This window comes from Mustelus asterias, chromosome 20, assembly GCF_964213995.1.
Source record: "Mustelus asterias chromosome 20, sMusAst1.hap1.1, whole genome shotgun sequence".
NCBI lineage: Eukaryota > Metazoa > Chordata > Chondrichthyes > Carcharhiniformes > Triakidae > Mustelus > Mustelus asterias.
In genome coordinates, this window is record NC_135820.1 from 82386962 (window position 1) to 82409028 (window position 22067).

Consider the following 22067-nt stretch of genomic DNA (forward strand, 5'->3'; position numbering starts at 1 on the left):
ATATTTACGAGGTTGTCAATAAAGTCAATCTTAGTGTTTAGAAATATAGAAATTCTAACATGTATACTGACCACACCCAAACAGTCCATGCTTGTAAAACTCAAAACAGTGTCCAACATTAGATATAATTCTGATTGTGTTAATTACACTGTCGGACAATTTAAAATGCCAGTTGAGCTCACAGTGCAGTTCATTTCGCGTGCTAGAAGCCACATATATTCATAGCTAGGGCTCTGCCCTTCACAGACAGAAGGAACGTGTGCACACTTTGCACCTCCTTCATCTAAATGGTAGCTTAGGGAACAGTCATTCCCTGGTTCATTCTCAAGGACAAGACTGCCCCTTCAGAGTCAACCAGCCTGGATTTGAACAAAGCTGGACAGATAACTGCTCCATTTTGCATTCTCCATGATAGCACCTCCACCAGAATCCACTTGCCAACCAATCAGCACTCCCTTCTCCTGCAGAATATGCTGTGGATCCCCAGTTAGTTTGGTAATTACTTGCGAGATAGCCTGATGAGTGCAAGATGACAAACTTAGATAGCATGTCTCCACGTTCTGTATGACCAAATGACAATATCCAATTAACTCACTGTTTCACAAGCTTCAGCACAGCACACCCCTGGATCTGCCCCTGTGAACTCTCTGCTCAGTGGTCATTAGGGCAAGTGATTAGGCACACAACAATCCAATACATCCAGTACATTTCAGGAATGTTACCAGAGCACTGAATGTTAGTGACAAGAGCAATTAATGACAGAGAGAATGGCAGTTTGCAAGTGATCATACATCAAGTCCTGCAATCAACCACTTGTGCCAGCAATTTCATACTCACCGGACTGCAGTCACAGATTTGGTTCTGTCCATGCAGCACATGATTAGTAGAATGTTTCCTCCATATCAGTTTGTCAAACAGATTATTCAGTCCAGGAATAAGTCGAAATTCTGCCAACATCTTGTGAACCTGAAAGAACCAGCATAGAAATCATTTACAAAGAACAAAGAACAGTACAGCACAGGAACAGGCCCTTCGGCCCTCCAAGCCCCTGTCAAACATGTGGCCCTAATTCAACTAAAAAAACCTTCTGCCCTTACTCAGTCCGTATCCCTCTATTCTCTCCCTATTCATGTACCCATCCAGATGCCTCTTAAATGTTGCTAATGTGCCTGCTTCCACCTCTGGAAGCACATTCCAGGCACCCATCACTCTCTGCATCAAAAACCTCTCCCGCACATCTCCCTTAAACTTTCCCCCTCTCACCTTGAGCCTACACCCCCCTGGAATTGGGAACAAGCCTCTAACTATCCACCTTGTTTACCCCTCAATTTTGTAGACCTCTATCAGGTCTCCCCTGAGCCTCCGCCTTTCCAGCAAAAACAATCCTAGTTTATTTCAACCTCTCCTCATAAGCGACACCCTCGCGAGCAGGCGCAACATTCTGGTGAACCTTCTTTGCACTCTCTCTCCAAAGCCTCTATATCTTTCTGGTAGTGTGGTGACCAGAACTGCACGCAATACTTGAACCACGGCCTAACCAAGGTTTTATATAGCAGCAACATGATTTGCCAACTCTTGTACTCAATGCCTCGGTCGATGAAGGCAAGCATGCCATGCCGCCTTAATCACCTTGGCCACCTGTGTTGGCACTTTTAGGGAACTATGGACCTGTATGCACAGACCCCTACTTTAATGTCCCTAAGGGTTCTGCCAGTTACAGTATAATTCACCCCCAAACTTGATCCTCCAAAATGCATCACTTCGCATCTGTCCTGATTAAACTCCACCTGCCGTTTCTGTGCCCAAATCTCCAATCTACATCCAGTTGTATCCTCTGACAATCCTTGGCACTATCAGTAACTCCATTAACCTTCGTGCCATCTGCAAACTTAATCAGACTACCCACATTTTCCTCTGGATCATTTATATATACTACAAACAGAGGTCCCAGTACTGATCCCAACACCACCAACTACAGATCTCCATTCTGAAAAACCTCGTTCCCCCGCTACTGTCTTCTATGACCAAGCCAGTTCTGTATCCATCTAGCCCAGCCCATCCAAATCCCACGTGATTTTAGTTTTTGAACCAAATGCTTCACTAATGTCCACATAAACTACATCCACAGTCCTTCCCTCATCAATTTTACATAAGAACATAAGAAATAGGAGCAGGAGTAGGCCATCTAGCCCCTCAAGCCTGCTCCGCCATTCAATAAGATCATGGCTGATCTGATAGTGGGTTCAATTCCACTTACCCACTCACTCCCCATAACCCTTAATTCCCTTAATGGTTAAAAATCTGTGACTTAAACGCATTTAACGAGGTAGCCTCTACTGCTTCATTGGGCAGAGAATTCCAAAGATTCACTACCCTCTGGGAGAAGTTCCTCCTCAACTTTGTTCTAAATTGACCCCCGTATTTTGAGGCTATGTCCCCTAGTTCTTGTTTCCATTGTAAGTGGAAATAACCTCGCTGCTTCTACCCTGTCTAGCCCCTTCATTATCTTACATGTCTCTATAAGATCTTCCCTCAACCTTCTAAACTCCAACGAGTACAGGCCCAGTCTACTCAATCTCTCCTCATAAGCTAACCCCCTCATCTCTGGAATCAACCTGGTGAACCTTCTCTGTACCCCCTCCAAAGCTAATATATCCTTTCTTAAATAAGGGGACCAAAACTGTACACAGTACTCTAGGTACGGCCTCACCAGTACCCTGTACAGTTGCAGCATGACCTCCCTGCTTTTATACTCCATCCCTCTCGCGATAAAGGCCAACATTCCATTTGCCTTCTTGATCACCTGCTGCACCTGCAAACTGAGTTTCTGTGATTCATGCACAAGGACCCCCAGGTCCCTCTGCACAGTAGCATGTTGTAATTTTTCACCGCTTAAATAATAGTCCATTTTACTATTATTCCTTCCAAAGTGGATAACCTCACACTTACCAACGTTATCCTCCATCTGCCAGATCCTTGCCCACTCACTTAGCCTATCCAAATCTCTCTGCAGACTGTGTTTCTTTGTCACCGCTTTAAAAAAACTCAATCAAGTTGGTGAGACATGACCTTCCCCGTACAAAACCATGCTGCCTGTCACTAACTGACCCATTTTCCTCCAAATGTGCAAATATCCTGTCCCTCAGTATTTTCTTCATTACAGGCGTCAGGCTCACCAGCCTATAATTTCCTGGATTATAAAGGGAACAACATTGGGTATTTTCCAATCCTTTGGAACCTCGCCTGCGGTCATAGATTATGCGAAGATATCTTAAAGCCCCAGCTATTTCTTCCCTTGCCTCCTGCAGTAATCTGGGATAGACCCCATCCGGTCCCAGGGACTGGTCTACCTTAGTGGGACATGAAAAATAAACCTAGACTCCCACTCAACTGTCATCTAACCACAGGTGCCAAAACATACTTCCATGGGCAGAGCCCAGAAAAGATCAATCTGACCCAAGGTCCAATTTTGGAATAGCTACATGGAATTGGGGTAGGTAGGGTGAAGTGGGGGCTTGCAAGACTTGTGGAACTGGCTCTAGGAGCCACCCTTGAGAGGCACACTGGAGGGTCAGAGTCACTAGAATTAGGAGTAATCACTTTTTCTAGCTTAAATTCTGCTGACCTCACACCAAGCTAGATTGGTGAGTCACGGATCTATCAGCTAGTTAATTAAACAAGTACATGTTCCAATTGAACACATTACAATTCAGTGGCACAATTTGCATATTTTTCTTGAGCACGGAATTGTTACGGTGCAAGAGGTGACCATTTGGCCCACCCTGTTTGCACTGGCTCTCAAAATGAGCATCATGCCAAAGTGCCATTTCCTCTGCCTTTTCCCTGTATGTGGTTTCTATTGTAATGAGTCTATGAGTCAACTGTCGTCCACCCACCTCGCTGGACCAATCCGAACCTCGCCAGGATTGATCACTGTCAAGCTTCTGCCCTCCGAACTACACAATTCTCTGTGAAATGTAGCAGAAAGGAGTAGCTGCAAGAACATCTACAATGCTGTTAGGAAGGGAGTTTCATGATTTTGACCGAGCAGCAGTGAAGGAATGGCGATATAGTTCAAAGTTAGAATGGTGTGAGGCTTGCAGATGGTGCTGTTCCCATTTACCTACTGTCCTTGCCCTTCTAGGTAGTAGAGATAATGTGTTTGGAAGGTGATGTTGAAGGAGTCTTGATGAGTTGTAGTGCATCTCACAGATGGTACACATTGCTGCCAATGTGCTTTGGTAGTGGAGGGAATGAATGCTTAATGTGGTGGATGGGGTACCAAACAGGCTGCTTTGTTGTGGATGATGTTGAGGTTCTCAAGTATTGTTGGAGGCAAATGTACAGCATTCCATCACATACCTGACTTGCGCCTTGTAGATGGGAGACAGGCTTTGAGGAGCCAAGTGTTATTCTCCACAGAATTCCTAACCTCTGACCTGCTCTTGTAGCCATGATATTTATATGGTTGGTCCAATTAAATTTCTGGTTAATGGTAACTCCTGGCATGCTGGTAGTGAGAATTCAGCAATAGTAATGTTATTGGTGGAGATGGTTTGACACTCTCCTGTTTGAGATGGTCATTGTCTGGCACCATGGAACAAGAATGTTACTGCTCTCAAAGGGAAAGACTCAAGAGACAAAGATCACAATTTGTGATGAAATCCGCCAACCGAGTCTGTCACCAACCTGGTTCCGTTGCCTTCCCATTAGCAGTACACACAACACGTACAGAACTTCCACTTTATACATGATCTCATGCATGATCTTCATGGACTGTGGGAGCCGACTCCTCAGCTGGCTGGCGGCTAGTACACTCTCATCTGCAGACTCTGAATGTAGAAAGGAAAGAAGTTTAGACATAGACTTAGTCTACATTTCTTTCAGCTCTTCCAAAGTTCTAAATGCCGTCTTATCTCTCCTCCCTGCATCCCTGAACACATCCAAACTCTCCCATCTCAAAACAAGGGCACTTTATCCTTCAATGCACATGTTGCTTTCCAAAAAAACCCGAGATTGGCATCATCAGGCCACATTCCGTGACTGACCCAGTCTACCCTCTTTTTTAAGATCTTAATGCTGCTCTGTGCAATTAGCCTTCACCATTCATCTAGGTTTTTCAACATAATTGTAATCTACTTCAGCTAGTTAACTTGATTAATTAACCAAGCCTTCTCAGTATGCACAGAAAGAGGCCATTTGGTCCATCACATCTGTGCTAGCATTTTGAAAGAGTAGTCCAATTTATTTGGTTACTAACCGCACTCTGGATGTACCTACACCACAACCTCTTTAGGTGTGGGAATAAATGCTGCTCTTGACAGTGATGCTGGACACCCATGAGCACATTTTTAAAAAGCCATTTTCTCACCCCCTAATCCTGCAAATTAATTACTTTAGGCAGCACCTACTAGATAACCACCACTCTCCAAGTAAAATAAAGTTACATCTCCCCCAAGATCTTTTGCCAACATTTTAAATCTCTAACATCTGGTCAGTGCAAAGTTTCTCCCTCCTTATTTTGAAATTTTCCTACTTTAAAAGTGTCAGTCATGGTTCAGTTGGTAGCATTCATCTCTGAATCAAAGTTTTGAGTTCAAATCCCAGTCCAAAGATGTGCAGAGTATGTGGATTGGGCACAGTAAATTGCCCCTTAGTGTCCAAAGATATGTAGGTTAGGTGGATTAGCCAGGGTAAATCTGCGGGGTTACAGGGATGGGTCTGGGCAAGATGCGCTTTCGAAGAATTGATGCAGACTTGATGGGCTGAATGGTTTCTTTCTGCCCTGTAGGGATTTTATGATTCCAAAAGGTGCCATCTGTCAGATGACACCAAGACCTATTCTGCCCTCAGGTGAATGTAAAAAATCCCGTGGTAGTATTCTGAAGAACAGTAGGGGCGTTATTCCTGATATTTTGGCCAACATTTATACCTCAATTATCAGCAAAAGCAGTTATTTGGTCAGTATTACATTGCTGTTTATGGAAGCTTGCTGTGTGCAAACTGGTTGCCATGCATGCTACATTACAACAGTGATTACAACTCAATAAATATTTCATTGGCTGTAAAAGGACTTTGGGGCATCCTGTAATCATGGAAGGTGCTATATAAATGCAAGACTTTAAGGAACATCAACCCTAGCTTCTCCAATCTGCCGATGTAACTAAAATCCTTCATTCCTGGTTACATCCAGGAGAGACGGTGGCAGTGGTAATATCACACTGGAGACAAAGGTTCAAAACCCACCAAGGCAGCTGGTGGAATTTAAATTCAATTAATATTGATCAGTCCAAAGATGTGCAGGTTAGGTTGATTGGCCATGCTAAATTGCCCCTTACTGTCAGGGGGATTTGTGGATAAAATACTTGGTTATGGGGATAGGGCTTGGGTGGGATTGTTGTCGGTGCAGGCTCGATGGGCTGAATGGCCTCCTCCTGCACTGCAGGGATTCTAATAAATCTGGAATATCAAGCTGGTCTCTAGTTCTCACCATGAAACTATCAACTGTTGTAAAAGCAATTTGACACACTAATGAATGACCTTTAGGGAAGGAAACTTGCCGTCTTACCTAGTCTGGTCTACATGCGACTCCAAATCCACAGTAATGTGGTTGACTCAAATGCACTCTGAAATGGAGGGCAATTAGGGACAGGCAACAAATGCTGGCCCAGCCAGTGACGCCTACATCCATTCTAAGAAACCTACATTTGTACTGTCATGGATAATTATCACCTTCAGAAATAATGTTGATAAATCTAATGGAAAGGCCCATTGCAGAATAGCAACATTAGAGGAAAGGGAAACACACACATCTCAATGATGGTTAGTGCAAGGTACCTGTGCTGCTGCTTTGGTCGGCTTCCTCAGTGGCCATGTGCATTAACGCGTCAAGAACCAGTGCGTTGTCCAGCCACGCGTACCACTCCTCCAGCTCCTGTAAGAAGTTTGAAGTGCCTGTTGTCTCAGAAACCTTCCGTGTTGCCAATTTACACAATCGTTCAATGAATCCAGGAATATTCAAAAGGGTGACTGAGTAGGGGAGAAGAGAGGCCACACTTTAGCGTCTGAGCTACAGTTCCCGAGTGGGTTTCATATGTACAAGAATAAAGTAATGAGGATAAAAGGCAAAATAACTGCAATGCACCCAGGTTCATTCTGATAATTATACAGGCTCAACATGCTAATGAACGCTCACACACAGGCTTAAGCTTGGGCTGATAATTTGGCAAGTAACCTTTGCACCACACAAGAGGCAATGGCTATCTCCAACATGAATCGTGATATTAGTTCAAGAGAAGCAACCCACCACCACCTTCAAGGGCAATTAGGGATGGGCAACAAACATTTGCATTGCCAGTGATGCTCATTATCCAAGAAAGATGTGGAAACTTTAGAGTGTAAAGGTTCACTAGGATGCTCCCTGCTCTCGAGGGCATTGGCTATAACAGGTTGAATAAACTAGGATTGTTTTCACTGAAAAGACGGAGGCTGAGGGGAGACCTGATTGAGGTCTGCAAAATTGAGACAGGCATAGACAAGAGTGGATAGTCAGAGGCTTTTTCCCCAGGGTGGAAGTGTCAATTACAAGGGGGCACAGGTTCAAGGTGAGGGTGAAAGTTTAAGGGAGATGTATGGGGAAAGTTTCACAGAGTGGTGGGTGCTTGGAACGCACTGCCAGAGGTGGTGGTGGAAGCAGGCACATTAGCAACATTTAAGAGGCATCTGGATGGGTCCATGAATAGGGAGGGAATAGAGGGATACGGACTGAGTAAGGGCAGAAGGTTTTTTTTAAAAAAATGTTTAGCTAGGGCATCATGATCAGCATGGGCTTGGAGGGCCGAAGGGCCTGTTCCTGTGCTGTACTTTATTCTTTGAAAGAATGAAAGGAAGCATTGATGCAAAGCATTTTTGACTTCAGTGTGAAGTAGGTCCCAAACTAAGTGCAGAATAAAGTTAAGGCGAGCTCCTTCAGGGGGGTCCCACTCTGCTTCATTCCAGATTTTCGGAGTGCTGGAATAGTGGTGGTTATGGTGCACGGAGGAGGACATGAAAGAGAGGGGTGAGAAAAACAGCAGAGAAGTATATTGAGTATTGGTTCATTCAAAAAAAAATTAAAGCATTGCATCCTTAAAGAAAGAACGTACAGGCCCTCCGTCTGTAATGGAGTCAAGCTCCAGACTCATTACTGCCTTACCTTAGTAAGAAGTCTCACAACACCAGGTCAAAGACCAACAGGTTTATTTGGTAGCATGAGCCTTCAGAGCGCTGCTCCTTCATCAGGTGAGGCATCAGGTGAGTCTGCAGCGCTTCGAAAGCTCGTGCTACCAAATAAACCTGTTGGACTTTAACCTGGTGTTGAGACCTCTTACTGTGCCCACCCCAGGGGCCTGAAGAAAAGGATAAATTAAAGAAAAATGAAAAGAGTGTGTTTTCTTGAAATATGGGTAAATCTAATGAAAAAGACATTTCCCATTGTTCTTTGTTTTCTTGTGAGTTTCAATATCCTGTTTACTGGGCCCAATCCCGTGAACAGATACTGTTTGTTTGAGTGATGTAAGCTAAGCCAATCCGTTTTCTAGAGAGCTGCACTTTAAGCCAATCAGATTACTTAGGGGGAGGGAAAAAGAAAAATGGCGGGAGGCAGAGGAAGCTGCAGTGGGGAAACACACGTGGGGAAGAGGAAGCTGCAGCGGGGAGACACACGGGGGGGAAGAGGAAGCTGCAGTGGGGAGACACACGGGGGGAAGAGGAAGCTGCAGTGGGGAGACACACGGGGGAGAAGAGGAAGCTGCAGTGGGGAGACACACGGGGGGGAAGAGGAAGCTGCAGTGGGGAGACACACGGGGGGGAAGAGGAAGCTGCAGTGGGGAGACACACGGGGGGAAGAGGAAGCTGCAGTGGGGAGACACACGGGGGGGGAAGAGGAAGCTGCAGTGGGGAGACACGTGGGGAAGAGGAAGCTGCAGTGGGGAGACACACATGGGGAAGAGGAAGCTGCAGTGGGGAGACACACGTGGGGAAGAGGAAGCTGCAGTGGGGAGACACACGGGGGGAAGAGGAAGCTGCAGTGGGGAGACACACGGGGGGGAAGAGGAAGCTGCAGTGGGGAGACACACGGGGGGAAGAGGAAGCTGCAGTGGGGAGACACACGGGGGGGAAGAGGAAGCTGCAGTGGGGAGACACACGTGGGGAAGAGGAAGCTGCAGTGGGGAGACACACGGGGGGGAAGAGGAAGCTGCAGTGGGGAGACACACGGGGGGGGGAAGAGGAAGCTGCAGTGGGGAGACACGTGGGGAAGAGGAAGCTGCAGTGGGGAGACACACGTGGGGAAGAGGAAGCTGCAGTGGGGAGACACACGTGGGGAAGAGGAAGCTGCAGTGGGGAGACACACGGGGGGGAAGAGGAAGCTGCAGTGGGGAGACACACGGGGGGAAGAGGAAGCTGCAGTGGGGAGACACGTGGGGGAGAGGAAGCTGCAGTGGGGAGACACACGGGGGGAAGAGGAAGCTGCAGTGGGGAGACACGTGGGGAAGAGGAAGCTGCAGTGGGGAGACACACGTGGGGAAGAGGAAGCTGCAGTGGGGAGACACACGGGGGGGGAAGAGGAAGCTGCAGTGGGGAGACACACGTGGGGAAGAGGAAGCTGCAGTGGGGAGACACACGGGGGGGGAAGAGGAAGCTGCAGTGGGGAGACACACGGGGGGGAAGAGGAAGCTGCAGTGGGGAGACACGTGGGGGAGAGGAAGCTGCAGTGGGGAGACACACGGGGGGAAGAGGAAGCTGCAGTGGGGAGACACACGTGGGGAAGAGGAAGCTGCAGTGAGGAGACACACGGGGGGAAGAGGAAGCTGCAGTGGGGAGACACACGTGGGGAAGAGGAAGCTGCAGTGGGGAGACACACGGGGGGAAGAGGAAGCTGCAGTGGGGAGACACGTGGGGGAGAGGAAGCTGCAGTGGGGAGACACACGTGGGGAAGAGGAGCTGTTTCCATGCGGTAAAAACCCAGTTTTAACGTCGAGGCAAATAATATTTGTAGACTAACATACTTCACAGTATGGGCACAAATATTACTGAGCAGTTAAAGCTCGTGTTTGTCGCAGTTTAGTGACTCATTTTTTCCAGTTTGAAGTGAAAGGCAGCAAGGTTTAGTCCTGTTTGTTATTTTCATTACTGTTGAGAAAAAGTGTAAAGTGCATCGTCTTGTAGTCTCAAGCGTGGACGTTTCTGCCAGAAACTGCCGGTGAGGGACAGTCAGCTATAAACGCCGGGCGTAGTTTTCACTGAGAAGACGGAGAGAACGAGGATTAGCTGAAGCTAACTTGCTAAGTAGCACTGCCGAGGAGGACAGACTTCAGCGCACTGGACCTACGTCACTACACGGACAGCTTGCTGCATTTTCTTTCCTGCTGCATCATCTTCCCGCTCGCAGACCCTTCTGGACTGTGTGTGTGGTGGTTGCGTGAGTAACTGGAGACGATACTATCAGACACTGAACGGTATCAGCAGTGTGTTGTTGAGGGTGTGTTTTCTTCATATGTGCACCAACGTATGGGCCCCAACGTTTATAAATCCAAGTGCTTGGTAATAATTTGAACATTTCTCAGGGTTGAAACTGTTTAATTAAAAAATCTTTAGTTTGGGACTCTTTACCTGTTTTATGAGACGCAACAATGCAAGAAAATAAATTTATTTTTGTTATTCCTTTTGCATGGTTGTCCTGAACCTTTTCTTATTATAAGGTTTACATACTTACCATTTGAGGAGGCACCGCGCTATTATTAATAGGTTATTACTCTAGATTGCAACTGCATACACTAATCCTTTTCATTCACGCCTGTACTGACATTTATTGGTAAATAGGAAATTTAGCCTCGCTCACCACCAACAGGTAAGAACTCAGGATCCTGTTAATTGAACATTTACATAGTAGCCCCTTATAACATCAAGCACATCCCAGGTACAGCTTTACTTAACTCAGAGGTCAGAGCATATAGTTGTCAGCAGGGGGTTACACCGGCATCTCCACATCATGCCTTACCTTGGTTGATTTCAGCTCGTGAAGGGCCTGCAGACTTCTTCTGTTGTGCATTTTTGGCAAGTAGTGTGTGCTTGTCATCGTTTCCCGTATCCAGCTCGGAAATAGTGACTGACAGAATGCGACAGAAATTAGCAAGTTGCTGCTGGTCAAAACTGGCAACCAGATTCGCAAGGTTTGGAATATCTTCCAATTGGATCATCTCCTTAAAAGGAATAGGATATTACAAAATAAGCCTAAATTAACATTTAGTTGTCCCTCACACCCAAAATGTTAGGGTACAATACAGAAACGTGGATTCCCTAAAAAAAAGTCACTGCACTTTATTTTATATGTCCGATCACAGCAGCATTAAATAAACTAGGCCCTGATCACAACCTTTGACAGCACCTTCCAAACTTGCAACCTCTAACACCTAGAAGAACAAGGACAGTAGATGCATGGGAACACCTTCTGCAAGTTCCCTGCCAAGTCACTCACCATCCTGACTTGGAAATGCATCACCGCTCCTTCATTGTCGCTGAGCCAAAGTCTTTACATGGAAAAGGATCAGCACTGAGTGCACCTACACCACATGGACTACAGTGGTTCAAGGACGCAGCTCACCACCACCTTAAGAGCAATTAAGGGTGGGTAATAAATGTTGGCCTAGTCAGTGACTCCCACATCCCCTTAAGTAAATAAAGGAAATCAGGGAAGATGCAAGGCCATGAGGAAAGAGCAAAGCATGGGATAAGTTTTTGGTAGCTTGTGAAAATATCTGACACAGACATGGTGGGTTGAACAGCCTCTAGAACAAAGAACAGTACAGCACAGGAACAGGCCCTTTGGCCCTCCAAACCCACGCTGATCATGTTATTCTACCTAAACTAACTGTCTGCATCCCTCTATTCCCCGTCTGTTCATGTGTCTATCCAGATAAGTCTTAAATGTCACTAACGTAACTGCCTCAACCACCTCACTTGGCAGTGCATTCCAGGCCCCCACCTGTGTAAAAAACTTCCCCCTTATCTTGAACTTGTAATTGTCATTTCTGCCCTGAGAAAAAGCTTCCAACTGTTCATCCCATCTATACCCTTCAATTTTATAAACTTCAATCAGGTCGCCCCTCAGCCTCCATCTTTCCAGGGAGAACAATCCCAGTTTATTCAATCTCTCTCATAGCTAATACCCTCCATACCTGACAACATCCTTGTAAACCTTTTCTGTACTCTCTCCAAAGCCTCTACGTCCTTCTGGTAGTGTGGTGACCAGAATTGGACACAGTATTCCAAATGTGGCCTAACCAACGTTTTATTTAACTAACTTAATTTGCCAGCTTATATACTCTATGCTCCAGCTGATGAAGGCAAGCATGTCATATGCTTTCTTCACCACCTTTTCCACCTGTGCTGCCACTTTTAAGGAGCGGTGGACCTGTACTTCCAGATCTCTCTGTGTGTCTATGCTCCTGATTGTTCTGCCTTTTCTTTTATAGCTCCCACCTGAATTGGATCTACCAAAATGCATCACCTCGCACCTGTCCAGATTAAATTCCATCTGCCATTTCTCTGCCCAATTTTCCAGCCTATCTATATCCTGCTGTATTCTCTGGCAATCTTCGTCACTGTCCGCAACTCTGCCAATCTTAGTATCATCCGCTAATCAGACCAGCTACGTTTTCATCCAAGTCATTTATATATATTACAAACAGCAGAGGTCCCAGCACTGGTCCCTGCAGAACACCACGAGTTATAGACCTCCATTCAGAAAAACACCCTTCCACCACTACCCTCTGTCTTCTATGGCCAAGCAGTTCTGAATCCATCTCGCTAGTTCACCCCTGATCCTGTGTGATTTAATCTTTTGCACCAGCCTGCCATGAGGAACCTTGTCGAATGCTTTACTAAAGTCCAAACATGTAGCCCTTCCCTTGTCAATCATTTTTCTCTGTATTGTAGCTGGTCATTCAACTTTGAAACCTGGGCTTGAATGCATGCCAGACTGAATGGAAGTCTTCCTCTGCTTGCTGTCCCAGCAGAAGTGAATTTGCATAGTCCCAATCAAATTCCTGATGCGTATGGGTCCAAAATATGGAACTGCTCTCAATGACTAAACTGGCCACAGTTAACTAATGTTCCACACTGCTAGTGGGGTGATCCAACATTACAGCTAAGTGAGGATAGGGGAGGGGAGCTCTCCTCCTCAACTCACTGTCTTTAACATGGTACCCAACACTGGGACCCACTCATCATGCCTTTAATGTAGAGAATGTCAAAGGCCCTTCAGAGGCAGGGAGAAAATGGGCACCAAACCAAAACAGAAGCTACTGGATGGGTGATCAAAAGCTTGATCAAAGAGGTGGGTTAAAAGGAGTGAGGTGGAGAAGTTTCGGATTAAATTCGAGATTGTGGGGCAAAAGACAGCTGAGGATGATAGAGTGAAGACAGAAGGAATGTACAGGCGAGAGTCAGAGGAATGAAATGAGGATGAGTTTATGGAGCAATTTAAATGCAAGGAATAGAATTTTATACTTGAGGCTTGGTGGGAGATCAGGAGTCAACGTACTCCAGTGATGGGTGAGCAGGACTTGGTGCATAACCGGAAATAGGCATTAGTGTTTGGTGAGTTGCTGTTATTGGAGGGTGGAGGAAGGCAGGCAAACGGAGAGAGATTACAATATTTGGCTGGAGGGAACACAGCCACACTTGAGGATTTCAGCAGCATTCGTATGTTCGTATATGGGGTGAGGCAAGGACAAAAATGAATGATACAAAGGGTGGCCGTAGGTGGCCTTTCTAAAGAAGAGGATATGGGCTCACAAAAACTCAGTTTGGGGTTGCATAAGACCTCTCAGTTTGAGGCAAAGGATGGATGAAGGATTATCCAGACTTGAAATGTTAGCTCTATTCTCTCACCACAGATGCCGGTAGACCTGCTGAGATTTTCCAGCATTTTCTGTTTTTGTTTCAGATTCCAGCATCCACAGTCACTTGTTTTTATATCGAGGGAAATGGAGGTTGGCACCACCCAAAGAGGAAAGGTGCGCCCAGACCCACATGGCTAAGAATGACAGCAAAGCAAGCAGCAGGCAATGCTCTCTTCAAATACACAGTTGTGGATACGGTGTGTGGTGTTGGCGGTGGCAGTGGTCACTGGCACGGAATCGGGCTCTGTGGCTCAGAGGGGAACTAGGAGAGCAATAGTAGCGGAGGATGAAATGGTTAGAGGCACAGACAGGCGGTTCTGTGGGCGTGAACGAGACTCCAGGATGGTAGTCTGCCTCCCTGGTGCCGGGGTCCTGGATGTCTCTGAGCGGGTAGGAGGCATCCTAAAAGGGGCGGATAACCAGACAGACGTCACTGTCCACATTGGTGCAAATGACGTAGGCAGAAAGAGCAGGGAGGTCCTGCGAGAGCAATTCAGGGAGTTGGGTAGTAGGCTAAAAAGCAGGGCCTCTAGGGTAGCGATCTCTGGACTACTCCCAGTGCCACAAACTAGTGAGGCTAAGAACAGGGAGACTGCACAGCTGAACGTGTGGCTAAAGGACTGGTGCAGGAGGGAGGGTTTCGAATTCGTGGATCACTGGGAAGTCTTCAAGAGAGGATGGCACCTGTACAAGAAGGACGGGTTGCACCTAAACTGGAGGGGTACGAATATCCTAGCTGGGAGTTTTGCTAGTGTGGTTCGGGTGGGTTTAAACTAATGTGGCAGGGGGGTGGGGATCAGAACAATAGGTCAATAAGCATCGAGGCTGGGGACAAGGTTTGGGGCCAAGACAAGGCTAAGAGGAAGGGCATTCTGGGGGAGGATGACCTCAGTGGGCCTGGAAGTCTGGAGTGCATCTAGCTTCAATGCAAGGAGCGTCACAGGCAAGAGAGACAAGCTTAGAGCCTTAATGCTTGCGCAGAACTTGGATGTGGTTGCAGTGGCGGAGACATGGTTAAAAGAAGGACAGGACTGGCAGCTGAATATTCCGGGGTATAAGTGTTTTAGGTGAGACAGAGGAGGGGTGAGGAGAGGTGGGGGAGTAGCAATGCTGGTTAGGGAGCATATTACAGCGGTACAGAGGGTGGACAATATGGAAGGGTCAGGTAACGAGTCACTGTGGGTGGAGCTCAGAAACAGGAAGGGCGCAGTCACTATGCTGGTTGAGGAACGGATATGAAAGGAGATTCTGGACAGGTGCAGAAAAAAATAGGGTTGTTGTAATGGGAGACTTTAATTTCCCTCACATAGACTGGAAATCGCTTAGGGCTGGGGGCCTGGATGGGGAAGAATTTATAAAATGTGTACAGGAAGGTTCTTTGGAACAATATGTTGACAGTCCAACTAGAGAGGGGGCTTTACTGGACCTAGTACTGGGGAATGAGCCCAGTCAGGTCATCAAAGTTGCAGTAGAGGAACATGTGGCAAATAGTGACCACAACTCTGTAAACTTTAGGATAGTAATGGAAAAAGATGAGTGTTGTCCTATGGGTAAGGTACTGAATTGGGGGAAGGCTAACTACAGCCGTATTAGGCAGGATTTGGTGGCTGTTGATTGGGAGAGGCTGTTCGAGGGTAAATCCACATCTGACATGTGGGAGTCTTTTAAGGAGCAGTTGATAGGACTGCAGGACAGGCATATGCCTGTTAAGAGGAAGGATAGGAAAGGTAGGATTCGAGAGCCGTGGATAACCAGTGAAATTGTGGGTCTAATCAAAAAGAAAAAAAGAGGCATACATGAGGTCCAGGCAGCTAAAAACAGATGGAGCACTGGAGGAATACAGAGAAAGTAGAAAACTCAAACAGGGACTTGGAAGGGCAAAAAGGGGTCACGAAATGTCCTTGGCACGCAGGATTAAGGAGAACCCCAAGGCATTTTATACATACGTTAGGAACAAGAGGGTTGTTAGGGAAAGAATCGGATTTCTCAGGGACAAAGGAGTGGAATTATGCTTAGAACCAAAGGAAGTAGGTGAGATCCTAAACGAATACTTTGCGTCAGTATTCACAGAGGAGAGGGACATGTTGACTGGTATTGTCTGAGAGAGATGTGTTGACCCGTTAGAAAAAAATCTCAATTACAAGGGAGGAAGTGTTAGGTTTTTTAGGAAACATTAAGACAGACAAATCCCCAGGGCCGGATGGCATCTATCCTAGACTCCTCAGGGAGGCGAGAGATGCAATTGCTGGGCCTCTAACAGAAATCTTTGTCTCTTCGCTGGACACAGGTGAGGTCCCAGAGGATTGGAGGACAGCAAATGTGGTCCCGTTATTTAAGAAGGGTAGCAAGGATAACCCGGGGTAATTATAGGCCGGTGAGCTTGACGTCCGTGGTAGGGAAGTTGTTGGAGAAGATTCTGAGAGATAGGATATATGCGCATTTAGAACTGAATAATCTCATTAACGATAGACAGCATGGTTTTGTACGAGGGAGGTCATGCCTCACAAATTTGGTTGAGTTTTTTGAGGAGGTGACAAAAACGATTGACGAGGGAAGGGCCATGGATGTCGTCTATATGGATTTTAGTAAAGCGTTTGACAAGGTACCTCATGGCAGGCTGGTGCAAAAGGTTAAATCTCACGGGATAAAAGGTGAGCTAGCTAGATGGGTGGAGAACTGGCTTAGCCATAGAAGACAGAGGGTAGCAGTGGAGGGGTCTTTTTCCGGTTGGAGGTTTGTGACTAGTGGTGTTCCACAGGGCTCTGTACTGGGACCTTTGCTGTTTGTGATATATATTTGGAGGAAGATGTAACTGGTGTGATCAGTAAGTTTGCGGACGACACAAAGATTGCTGGAGTTGCGGATAGTGATGAACATTGTCAGAGAATACAGCAGGATATAGATAGGCTGGAACATTGGCGGAGAAATGGCAGATGGAATTTAATCCAGATAAATGCGAAGTGATGCATTTCGGTAGGTCTAATGTAAGGGGGAGTTATACAATAAATGGCAGAACCATCAGGAGTATAGACACAGAGGGACCTGGGTGTACAAGTCCACAGATCCTTAAAGGTGGCAGCACAGGTGGAGAGGGTGGTGAAGAAGGCATATGCATGCTTGCCTTTATTGGATGGGGCATAGAATATAAAAGTTGGCATATGTTGTTGCAGCTGTATAGAACGATGGTTAGGCCACATTTGGAATACTGCATCCACTTCTGGTCGCCGCACTACCAGAAGAACGTGGAGGCGTTAGAGAGTGCAGAGAAGGTTTACCAGGATGTTGCCTGGTATGGAGGCTCTTAGCTATGAGGAGAGATTGGGTAAACTGGGCTTGTTCTCCCTGGAAAGACGGAGGATGAGGGGCGACCTAATAGAGGTGTATAAAATTATGAAGGGCATAGATAGGGTGAACAGTGGGAAGCTTTTTCCCAGGTCGGAGGTGACGAACACGAGGGGTCACGGGTTCAAGGTGAGGGGGGGCAAGGTTCAACACAGATGTCAGGGGGACATATTTTACAGAGGGTGGTGGGGGCCTGGAATGCACTGCCAAGCAAGGTGATTGAGGCGGACACGCTGGGATCGTTTAAGACTTATCTAGATAGCCACATGAACAGACTGGAAATAGAGGGATACAAAAGAATGGTCTAGTGGGCACATGAGTGGCGCAGGCTTGGAGGGCCGAAGGGCCTGTTCCTGTGCTGTATTGTTCATTGTTCAAACAATAGAAGAGGCTTTGACAGAACGTTCTGACCTTTTTCACTCCCAGAATATCTTCTATAAGTGTAGCAGTTTGCAAAAAGGTCTTTTTATTCGTCATAAGCGTGAAGAGGAACAGCACAAAGTCATTTCGTTCCGAGAGGCGTTTAGTCACTCCATCCGTCTGAAAGTAAAGAGAACATTGCATCACCCACTGTCAACAAATCTCTCCCGATATATCACCTATCTGTCCATGTCAAAACACATTTCCTGAGGTGCCCAACTAATCGCATTCTCTCATTTTCACCACCTCCCCCACTTGACAATTTGATGCAACCCGTTTTTCAGTCTTCCCAAATTCAGCCCCCCCGGCTCCATGATAACTTGGGAATATACACCAAGAGCAATGGGTCACTTGGTAACATTTATCCCTCAGACACAAGTTTCCAAGTACAGGAAAGAGAGAGAATCTGATGCAACAACAATAATCTCTCAATGTCAACAAAATGGAGATAGTCATCATAGAACAGTACAGCACAGAACAGGCCCTTCGGCCCACGATGTTGTGCCGAGCTTTATCTGAAACCAAGATCAAGCTATCCCACTCCTCATCATCCTGGTGTGCTCCATGTGCCTATCCAATAACCGCTTAAATGTTCCTAAAGTGTCTGACTCCACTATCACTGCAGGCAGTCCATTCCACACCCCAACCACTCTCTGCGTAAAGAACCTACCTCTGATATCCTTCCTGTATCTCCCACCACGAACCCTATAGTTATGCCCCCTTGTAATAGCTCCATCCACCCGAGGAAATAGTCTTTGAACGTTCACTCTATCTATCTCCTTCATCATTTTATAAACCTCTATCAAGTCTCCCCTCAGCCTCCTCCGCTCCAGAGTGAACAGCCCTAGCTCCCTCAACCTTTCCTCACAAGACCTACCCTCCAAACCAGGCAGCATCCTGGTAAATCTCCTCTGCACTCTTTCCAGCGCTTCCACATCCTTCTTATAGTGAGGTGACCAGAACTGCACACAATATTCCAAATGTGGTCTCACCAAGGTCCTGTACAGTTGCAGCATAACCCCATGGCTCTTAAACTCCAACCCCCTGTTAATAAAAGCTAACACACTATAGGCCATCTTCACAGCTCTATCCACTTGAGTGGCAACCTTTAGAGATCTCTGGATATAGACCCCAAGATCTCTCTGTTCCTCCAGTCTTCAGAACCCTACCTTTGACCCTGTAATCCACATTTAAATTAGTCCTACCAAAATGAATCACCTCACATTTATCAGGGGTAAACTCCATTTGCCATTTTTCAGCCCAGCTTTGCATCCTATCTATGTCTCTTTGCAGCCTACAACAGCCCTCCACCTCATCCACTACTCCACCAATCTTGGTGTCATCAGCAAATTTACTGATCCACCCTTCAGCCCCCTCCTCTAAGTCATTAATAAAAATCACAAAGAGCAGAGGACCAAGCACTGATCCCTGCGGCACTCCGCTAGCAACCTGCCTCCAATCCGAAAATTTCCCATCCACCACCACCCTCTGTCTTCGATCAGACAGCCAGTTACCTATCCAATTGGCCAACTTTCCCTCTATCCCACACCTCCTCACTTTCATCATAAGCCGACCATGGGGGACCTTATCAAACGCCTTACTAAAATCCATGTATATGACATCAACTGCCCTACCTTCATCAACACACTTAGTTACCTCCTCAAAAAATTCAATCAAATTTGTGAGGCACGACTTGCCCTTCACGAATCCGTGCTGACTATCCCGGATTAATCCGCATCTTTCTAAATGGTCGTAAATCCCATCTCTAAGGACCTTTTCCATCAATTTACCAACCACCGAAGTAAGACTAACCGGTCTATAATTACCAGGGTCATTTCTATTCCCTTTCTTAAACAGAGGAACAACATTCGCCATTCTCCAGTCCTCTGGCACCATCCCCGTGGACAGCGAGGACCCAAAGATCAAAGCCAAAGGCTCTGCAATCTCATCCCTTGCCTCCCAATGAATCCGAGGATACATTTCATCAGGCCCAGGGGACTTATCGACCTTCAGTTTATTCAAAACTGCCAGGACATCCTCCCTCCGAACATCTATTTCCTCCAGCCTATTAGCCTGTAACACCTTCTCTTCCTCAAAAACATGGCCCCTCTCCTTGGTGAACACTGAAGAAAAGTATTCATTCATCACCTCGCCTATCTCTACTGACTCCATACACAAGTTCCCACTACTGTCCTTGACCGGCCCTAACCTCACCCTGGTCATTCTTTTATTCCTCACATAAGAGTAAAAAGCCTTGGGGTTTTCCTTGATCCGACCCGCCAAGGACTTCTCGTGTCCCCTCCTAGCTCTCCTAAGCCCCTTTTTCAGCTCATTCCTTGCTAACTTGTAACCCTCAATCGAGCCATCTGAACCTTGTTTCCTCATCCCTACATAAGCTTCCCTCTTCCTTTTCACAAGACATTCCACCTCTTTCGTGAACCATGGTTCCCTCACTCGGCCATTTCCTCCCTGCCTGACAGGGACATACCTATCAAGGACACCCAGTATTTGTTCCTTGAAAAAGTTCCACTTTTCATTAGTTGCTTTCTCTGACAGGTTCTGTTCCCAACTTATGCCCCCTAATTCTTGCCTAATCGCATCATAATTACCTCTCCCCCAACTGTAAATCTTGCTCTGCTGTACGGCCCTATCCCTCTCCATTGCAATAACAAAAGACACCGAATTGTGGTCACTATCTCCAAAGTGCTCTCCCACAACCAAATCTAACACTTGGCCCGGTTCATTTCCCAGTACCAAATCCAATGTGGCCTCACCTCTTGTCGGCCTATCCACATATTGTGTCAGGAAACCCTCCTGCACACACTGCACAAAAACTGCCCCATCCGAACTATTTGACCTACAAAGGTCATCAACTTCAGGAAACGTAGTGGAGAACATGCCCCTATGTACATCAATGGGGACAAAGTAGAAATGGTCATGAGCTTCAGGTTTTTGGTGTCCAGATCATCAACAAGCTGCCCTGGACCCCCCCACGCCAACACTATAGTTAAGAAAGCCCACCAACGCCTCTACTTTCTCAGAAGACTAAGGAAATTGTGCATGTCCGCTACGACTCTCATCAACTTTTACAGATGCACCATAGAAAACATTCTTTCTGGTTGTATCACAGCTTAGTATGGCTACTGCTGTGCCCAAAACCCCAAGAAACAACAAAGGATCGTGAATGTAGCCCAGTCCATCACTCAGACCAGCCTTCCACCCAGTGACACTGTCTACACTTCCCACTGCCTCGGAAAAGCAGCCAGCATAATTAAGGACCCCACACACCCCGGACATTCTCTCTTCCACCTTCTTCCATTGGGAAAAAGATACAAAAGTCTGAGGACACCCAGCAACCGACTCAAGAACAGCATCTTCCCTGCTGCTGTCAGACTTTTGAATGGACTTGCCTGGTATTAAGTTGATCTTTCTCTACACTCTAGCTGTGACTAACACTACATTCTGCACTCTCTCCTTTCCTCCCCTATGAACGGCATGCTTTGGCTGTATAGCGCGCAAGAAACAATACTTTTCACTGTAATACATGTGACAATAATAAATCAAATCTCAAGGACAAAAATCACCAACATTTCAATGAATCGCAGAATCATAGAAACCCTACAGTGCAGAAGACGACTATTCGGCCCATCGAGTCTGCACCAACCACAATCCCATCCAGGCCCTATTCCCATAACCCCACATATTTACTCTGCTAATCCCAACACCAGGGTCAATTTGGCGTGGCCAATCAACATAACCCGCACATCTTTGGAGTGTGGAAGGAAACCAGAGCACCCAGAGAAAACCCACGCAGACACGGGGAGAATGTGCAAATTCCACAGTGACCCGAGGCTGGAATTGAACCCGGGTCCATGGTGCTGAGGCAGCAGTGCTAACCACCGTGCTACAGAATCGGCATTGCCGGAGGGGCTGCCTTTTAAGATCATAAGAAATAGGAACAAGTGTAGGCTGTTGGGCCCCTCGAGCCTGCTCCACTATTCAACAGGATCATGGCTGATCCAACATTCCCCTCGTTCACTTTCCTGCCTTTTCCCCGTAACCCTCAATTCCCTTACTGATCAAAAATCTATCAATCACAGCCTTAAATATACATACAGACTCCGCCCCCACAGCTCTCTGTGGCAAGGAGTTCCAAAGAGTGGTGAACCTTTGGAATTCTTTATCCTGGGAAGTTGTGGATGCTGAGTCTTTAAACATTTTCAAGGCTGTGATCGAGAGGTTTTCAAATCTGTAGGGGAATTAAGGGTTATGGAGATAAGGCAGCCGTGACGTTATTAAATGGTGGAGTAGGTTCAAAGGGCTGAATGGCTTATTTCTGTTCCTATTTCTTATGGTCTTAAT

The 22067-nt window shown here is 46.5% G+C and overlaps 1 protein-coding gene across 3 annotated transcripts in view; it reads right to left on the reverse strand.

Annotated features, from left to right (window-relative positions):
• Positions 1-22067, reverse strand: part of LOC144508691 (short transient receptor potential channel 4-associated protein-like) — a 95970-nt gene that overhangs the window by 36289 nt on the left and 37614 nt on the right. For all 3 annotated transcript variants that reach the window (XM_078236979.1, XM_078236978.1, XM_078236980.1), the window contains exons 6-10: positions 17697-17825; positions 11039-11240; positions 6838-7029; positions 4690-4832; positions 838-966 (exon numbers count right to left, since the gene is read on the reverse strand). In XM_078236979.1, the coding sequence (XP_078093105.1) occupies positions 838-966; positions 4690-4832; positions 6838-7029; positions 11039-11240; positions 17697-17825 (795 nt within the window). The remainder of the gene's footprint in view (positions 1-837; positions 967-4689; positions 4833-6837; positions 7030-11038; positions 11241-17696; positions 17826-22067) is intronic.